Source organism: Alosa pseudoharengus, unplaced genomic scaffold (genome assembly GCF_046254945.1).
Source record: "Alosa pseudoharengus isolate Yale_2024_CS ecotype anadromous, Long Island Sound unplaced genomic scaffold, YU_APseudo_1.1 YU_APseudo_1.1_scf_22, whole genome shotgun sequence".
NCBI lineage: Eukaryota > Metazoa > Chordata > Actinopteri > Clupeiformes > Clupeidae > Alosa > Alosa pseudoharengus.
Genome location: NW_027468680.1, coordinates 5,153,247 through 5,160,810, shown reverse-complemented (window position 1 = coordinate 5,160,810; position 7,564 = coordinate 5,153,247). Strand labels below are relative to the sequence as shown.

Below are 7,564 nucleotides of genomic sequence, written 5' to 3'. Positions count from 1 at the left end.
TTCAAAGTAATTTGTTACATTATAATATTACTGTCTCTGAATTGTAAGGCATTACACTACTATTGCATTACTTTTAAGTTACTTTCACCAAAATATCTAGAAATATGGATTTGCCATTCTAAATGCAGTTTACTACACTCAATGCAGCTTGCTCTTCCAATGGAGGGAGATGTGGTATAGCATAATAACTGAGCTAGGCTTAAGGCAACAGTAGAACGCAATAGGCGCAGTGCTCATAATGCAATACAAGGAACAATCATAGTCAGAATTTTGTTAAAAACCGACAAAAGGTCAAAGTCTGGTAAATTGTGATAGAAATACTGTAACTTTAAGGCCTAGGCCTACTCATTAAAATCAATAGAGAGCCTACTATATTGTAAATCAAAGCTTAAAGGAACCGTATGTAAGATTGTGGCCAAAACGGGTACTACAGTCACTTTCAAATTACTGTAGAGCGGTGTATCCCCTTCCCCTCCCCTCTGACTGGCAGAGTTGGCAACCGGATGACGAAACACTACTGACTTTGTGATTAGTAGATAGGTGGAGGGTGGCGCATTAGGCCAAAACACAACATGACAACATCAACATCAGTTGAGGGCTGCAACTTCACTTTTTAAATGACAATATCCTGGCCAGACTACTGTTGTCAGTGATATAAGTATTTGAAATGAACATGATTTCTTAATGTCTAGTGACATATCAGGGCAATTTTATGATTAATTGAAATAATTTTTTTACATACGGTTCCTTTAATAAAGACATGTCAAGATGGTGGCCTGCTGGCCATTTCAGTGCCCTAAGTGAGTGGCTTTGAGTGAGTGACATTTAAATGATAACTTAAACACCTAAAGTAAAATAAAAGGCTTATTATTTACAGACCATTACTGTGTATTTTTAAACATTAATTTCTGAAGAAATGCTGTTTTACTTATAAATGGTGCACTGTCACTTTAAGAGCATTGATCTTTACGTTGTCATAATGCCCTTTTGCTAGCTCTTGTTTACAAGCCTTATTTGTTTGAGTTACATTGATAGCACAATATTAACAATAATATGCACAATGTTAAGTTGTTTTAAGCAACCTTCATTGCTTTGGAAATGGAAGTATATGACATGTTGCTTCACATTTCGTGAATACAAGTGAATTATGAGCCTGGTATCCACCTAGCTATCTGAATGGAATGCGTTTCAGTCGACTCAGCATATCATGTGCTTCATGTAGCCTAAATGCTTGGAAAACGAATGATTGAAGACCCACCAATTCTAGTAGGCTACTACGTGGTGATTGAGAGAACCCAAAAGGTATCAAACTTGCATGTAACATCGTGTTAGTGCATTTTGACATTGTAAACGTTATTGATGAAGAGTGAAACGCAGTTTGCAGTAAAGCTACTATTCATTGGTTACATTTGGGTGCCCCCTCTGTCCTTTGGTGCCCAACGCAAAGTGCGTGATGTGCGTGGTGGGAGCGGTGGCACTGCCAGGCTACACAATCTTTTTCTGCATTTCTATCCCTTTATTCTCTTCAATTCAAGTTCACAGCACAAAGCTGGCATGCACAACAGCATAGTTTGTGTTTTATCAAGAATCAAAAAGATTAGCGTGGCACTACTTTAGATGTTTCATTAATTTACTTGTGCTATTTCGCGAGCTGAGAGATCTTTCGGTTTCGCACACAAAGTGCACTAACTATTATGTTCTTCATAGCCTTGTCTCTGACAAGCTGAAAATAATGAGCGTAGGCTTATGTCCATCCAGCAAATAGAGTCCGCCTGCGAGTCTGCTGCAGCCACAGTCATATTCAACCAGTATCAGGAGATAACGTTCTACTATTTTGCGCGGATTTTTTCTCCTCTGTTGTTCTCGCGTGGTGTTTGCGAATATGTATCAAAACAAAACAAGCACCTAATTTTGGGTTAAACTGCATTGTAACGCGCGTTACTGAAGTTTGTACCGAGTAAATATTACCCACATTTTTTTTTGTAATGCCTTACATTACCGCGTTACCGCAAACAGCAATATATTACAGTAATTACATTACTTTTGTAACGCATTACTCCCAACACTGTACATGATGTCTTCCACAGTGTTGGTACTTGTCCGAGACGGAGACTCAGATTGTAAATGTGCTTCAGTGGCTCCCCCAGTTCAGCAGCACAGATCTTGAGCAGCCTTGGACACAGCCTGTCCGGCCCGGCTGCCTTCCTAGGTCGAAGTTTCTTCAGCTGTCCATGGACCTGATCAGCCGTTATGATGGGGGGAGCAGGGGGGGTGGCTGGAGGCTGATGGCTGTTGACTGAAGCCATTGTCACCATGTGGGGGATGGTTGCGATAGCCTGAGATGATGGGGGTGAGTGTTGCACTGGTGTGAGGGGGGAGGTGTGGGTTGGGCAGGCAAGCAAGCAAGAGCAGTGTCTGAGTCAGCAGGGGGTGGTGGACCACTGCCATTCGAGCTGGAGCAGGGCAGTCAAACCTGTTGTAGAAGTGGTTCAGCTGGTTCGCCCTGTCCAGAACTCCCTCCACAGAGCTGCTGCTCTTCTCAAGGTCAGTGATGGTGTTCATACCGTCCCATACCTCCTTCATGTTGTTCTCCTGCAACTTCTGTTCCACCTTCCTTCTGTAGTCTTCCTTAGCCTCTTTCAGCTTGACTTTGAGTTCCCCTGTACGCGCCTCAGCTCTGCCATGTCCCCCTCTCTGAACGCCATCTTTTTCCTATTCAGAAGGGTCTTGACATTGCTGGTTATATGTACCATTGAACTAACTAAGCAATAAAGTCTGTATGTTGTATGAAGTTGGAAGTCTATGTATTGTGTTTTTACTGGTTACCACGTAGTGTTGCTAAATGTAAAGTGTGTGTAAATATGAATGCATGGATATGTATAAGAAATAATGCACATAATTATAAAGAAAGCAATATAAGATTTAATGGAAAAGGGATAGTCTAACAATTTGTTTCAAAATGTGCTTTCCTATACTTTTTAAGTGGCTTTTCTGCCTAAAATAAACCTCTATGTTTTTAAACATTTGTAAACAAAAATTCTACCAAAGATCTTCTGCCACACTCAGTTAAAATGGAAAAGAAAAATGCCAAGACTTAGAGAACTAAATAATTAATTAAACCCCGGTCTATACCAACAACCTAGGGTTTGTATTTGGATGGAAACGAGTGGAGTTTCATTATAAGCACGGACATTGTCTGAGATTATGGTGCAGTGATAATACTATTTGCCTACCTCAAGATGTAATGTTCAAGCTAAAGTCATTTTATATCTACTTGTATCTAAATGTTTTCTGTTTATATCATACTCTATCCTCATAGTTATACACAATTAGAGTACATACTACCTGGGAAACTTATATAATGTAAGTACAAAGAAACACACATATGGAAATACATTATGAGAAGCATTCAGGTGGAATAGAAGTTTTCTTCAGTTGACCATCCCACCCCCACAACCTGTTCACACCTCCACCCCACCCCCACCTGCCCTCCTTTGTGGAGTGTGTGCTATTTGAGTTATGGCCATGCGCACCTGTGGACCATCAGACGTAACGACCCTTCAAATGGAAGGCCCTCCCACAATCCTTTGTTATTCTGATTGACATTCCAGCCCCAACAGCTGATTGGTTAGGTTTGAATCCATGAAGCTAATGGGTCAGACAGGAGTAATATATAAACACCACACAGGAAACAGTTTACAGAAGTCATTTCTAGAAGCAACTTTTCCTAAACTGCTGAAGCTGAACTGAAGCTTGAAATGTCAGGTTTCATACCGTCACATCTGACCATGCCAGTGAAGAGTGAGATAGAAGATGAAGAAGTTGATGATTTCGTAGCAGAATTTTTGTTCAAAACTCAGAAACCGAAACAAGAGCCTGGACTGGATCATGGAACTCAGACTGAAATATTAATGTCACCACCTGAGGATATTAATAATGATCACACAGATCATTTTCCAAAAGGTGAGATTGTAAACAGATTTAAAAGCATGATAATAATTACAAAGTGATACTAATATCAACAGCGCCTGATAGAGACATTGTGGAAATGTTGAGTTTCTTTATTTTTAATGTTGCAGGAGACATTCAAATGATCCATGCTAACAACAGCAGTAACAATAGCAGAGTGAAATCTGAGGAACAACAATCGTGGTGCCAGACAACTAGAGAGAAACAGCATGAATTCCAGTGTTTGGGGACGTTTGATGAACTCCCTGCTGTTGCATATCAGCAAATACACACAGGACAAATGTTGTACGAGTGTACTACATGTGGAGAGAGATTCAGAGCACATTCAGAGCTCACTGCCCACCAGAGCACACATACTGATGGAAATGCATGTCATTGTTTTCAGTGTGGGAAAGCCTTTTCTCGGAAGTCTGCTCTCAAGATACACCAGAGGATCCATACTGGAGAAAAAACATATCAGTGTTCTCAATGTGGACAAACCTTTGCTCGATTATGTAATCTCAAACAGCATCAGATTATCCATACAGAAGAAAAGCCACAGTGTTCTCTGTGTGGAAAAACCTTTGCTCGAAAATCTGATCTCAAGTATCATCAGTGGATCCATACTGGACAAAAGCCACATCAGTGTTCTCAATGTGGAAAAAACTTTGCTGGAATATCTCATCTCAAGGATCATCAGAGGATCCATACTGGAGAAAAACCATATCAGTGTTCTCAATGTGGAAAGGCATTTAGTCAAAAATGTAATCTCAGAACACACCAGAGGATCCATACTGGAGAAAAACCACATCAGTGTTCTCAATGTGGAAAAACCTTTGGTGATATATCTAAGCTCAATCAGCATCAGATGATCCATACTGGAGAAAAGCCATATCAGTGTTCTCAATGTGGAAAAGCCTTTGCTCGAATGTCTCATCTCAAGTATCATCAGATGAGCCATACTGGAGAAAAACCACATCAATGTTCTCACTGTGGAAAAGCCTTTATTCGGAAGTCTGATCTCAAGAATCACCAGATGACCCATACTGGAGAAAAGCCACATCAGTGTTCTCAGTGTGGAAAAAGCTTTGTTCAAATATCTCATCTCAAGAATCATCAAAGGATCCATACGGGAGAAAAGCCACATCAATGTTCTCAGTGTGGTAAAGCCTTTATTCGGAAGTCTGCTCTCAAGATCCATCAAAGGATCCATCCAAGGTCTTTAGTCCAAAGTCTAAACTGAAAATACATCGGCAGAGTGGTGTTTAGAGCAAAAATATTTTTTCTATATGAACTAATTTTGTTTTAGCTGGTTGTTTAACACTAGCCTGGCCTCGGCCTGCCCACGTACTTCCGGTCGATTTCTTTTTCCTACAGTACTCCGTCTGGAATAGGTTGATTCGCGCTTGTTTACTTCGGAGGTTGGGCAGCCGAACCAACCAGCGAACAGAGGGCGTCCCTGAGAGCGATTGCGTTACCCAGGCATGGTGTTTCAATTACTACGTCCCAGCCCCCGAACCAGATCACTTGGAATACATCAACGTAGGGAGCGAAAAGGTCTTATACTTCTGAAATCTTTGAGCAAATGTGAATAAAAGGCGCAAATAAGGTTGGTGTGAGTTATTTCATCTCTTTCTAGTTTAGCCTATTAATAGGAGTGTCACGAACAAAGTCACAGTGGAGTAGGATGTTATATCGTCAGCTAAACTCATAGATTTTGTCACTTGAAATAGGCTACGAACATACCAGAGTCAAACTTTAGTTTTGTAGGCTACATGGTCGCGTCAAAATCGCTATTTTCCAAACACTAAGAAGGCTCGACATAACTTAAAACTTTGATCGAAGCATCATCAGTGTCTCTACATATGAACTCGAGCATTAAGAACATTGTTCGTGTACACATAGTTTACTAAAAAGAAAGATTTTGGACAACTTGCTCCTTGCAAGATGGCAGCGAGCAGAAAAAACAAGTGAGTTGTTCAAAACCTCTCTTTTAGTAAACTCTGTGTACAAATTTCAAGTTTTTGCCTGAAATTGCACTGTGCCTACTTATAAGGGCATTGTTCCCACCTCTTTTGGGGCCTACCATCAAATGTTTGACCTCTATAGAAAGTTGAGAACCTGTAGTTTTCGTAGGAAACAGTCAAAATAACGTGTGTGATGTACTGGCACAGAGTTACAGAGGCTAGAATATAGTTTTTTCTTTTTGCCGGATTACAAGCATCTCTGAACTGACCACATTTCAGCCCTAGGTCACTTGATATAACTTAGAAACACAACTGAGCCCTAGCACCAGGTCTTGTGAAGCTGTGTGATTATGCTTTGTGTAGAAGCATAATCCTGGTCTCAAATGAAAGGTAACACTTTGAGGTTTTCTTGTGGACTATTTAGATTGTATGTCAGGTGTTCTGATATAGACTGATTACACAAATATGGAATAATTACAAATGAAGTCTCTATTTTTGCATTTACTTTGTTGGTTCAATGAGTGTGTATAAGAGACTATACATCTGTACAACTAATATTGGAAAATACAACATGAAGAATTCAATTTCTATGGATTCTTGTGAATGTTTCAGTACCCAATATGTTGCATCTACTTATTGTGCTGCAGCCATAGTCAGGGTAGCACCAAAAGCGGAGGAGGGGGAGGGGGGATTTTGAATGAAATTTAATTGAGACATAATAAGATTAATCTGAGAATGTAAAGCACTATACAGATTGTTCATGAAAAAAGTTGTCATTTTTGGATTCCCAAGAGTCAAAGCTTTCAAATGGTGTATAACCAGGGCTGCCAACTTTTCAAAAAACCTTGGAGTGAGATTTGGTGGGGCCAACCAAAATTTTGCTGTATACATTTTTGTTTGGCTCATTCAGCATTATACTGTACAGTAAAAAAACGCACATCAGTGGTTCTCAGGTGTAGGGACCAGGCATGGACGGATTATGAGCTTTCGGGCCCAGATGTATTAAGGGCTCCCCACTAATTGTCGTATTTGTGGAAGGGGGGTTTGGGGGTACTCCCCCAGAATTTTTTTAATTAGTTTAATGTGATTTCCTGTATTCTGGTGCATTTTGGGGATGGGCAATACTAAATTCAATCAGATTCATAGCCTACATCCTGATGTGTTGATATTGAGGCAATGATTCCATGCAAAGGCTTGGGCTTCAGGGCCCCCTGACACCTTGGGCCCCTGGGTCTGGGCCCGGAAGGCCCGTGCAGTAATCCATCCCTGGGACCAGGGTCCCAGAGTTATATGAACATTGGTATCAAAGGGATCTAGCCTACTACTAGGACCATGGGTGTCGGAGGCATTGTGAAAGTGGGTGGGACATTTAAGCGGGCGGTATGGGGGTCCTCCCCCAGAAATTTTTTTTTGGACTAGATGCAATTTCCTGAATTCTGGTACATTTTAACAGGTTATTTAGATACTTCTATATAACAAAATAAAGCCAGCCTACGAAATTAATAAAAAGTAAATCATGCATAATTTAAAAATAACTCAATAGGCTACTTGGCTACGCAATAAGGTTTCCATTACAGCACCGCGGATGGTTTGTTTGAAATCCCGACACATGGAACGTAATAGTGATCATCAAATACCTCCCCAGATTT

General features: G+C 40.5%; 1 protein-coding gene across 1 annotated transcript; it reads left to right on the top strand.

Moving 5' to 3' along the window:
• The first annotated feature begins 3,936 nt into the window (after positions 1-3,936).
• On the top strand, positions 3,937-5,191 carry LOC143139514 (uncharacterized). Its single transcript, XM_076300098.1, has 3 exons — positions 3,937-3,963; positions 4,355-4,484; positions 4,566-5,191. The coding sequence occupies exons 1-3, from the start codon at positions 3,937-3,939 to the stop codon at positions 5,189-5,191; spliced, it is 783 nt and encodes a 260-aa protein (XP_076156213.1).
• The last annotated feature ends 2,373 nt before the right edge of the window (positions 5,192-7,564 follow it).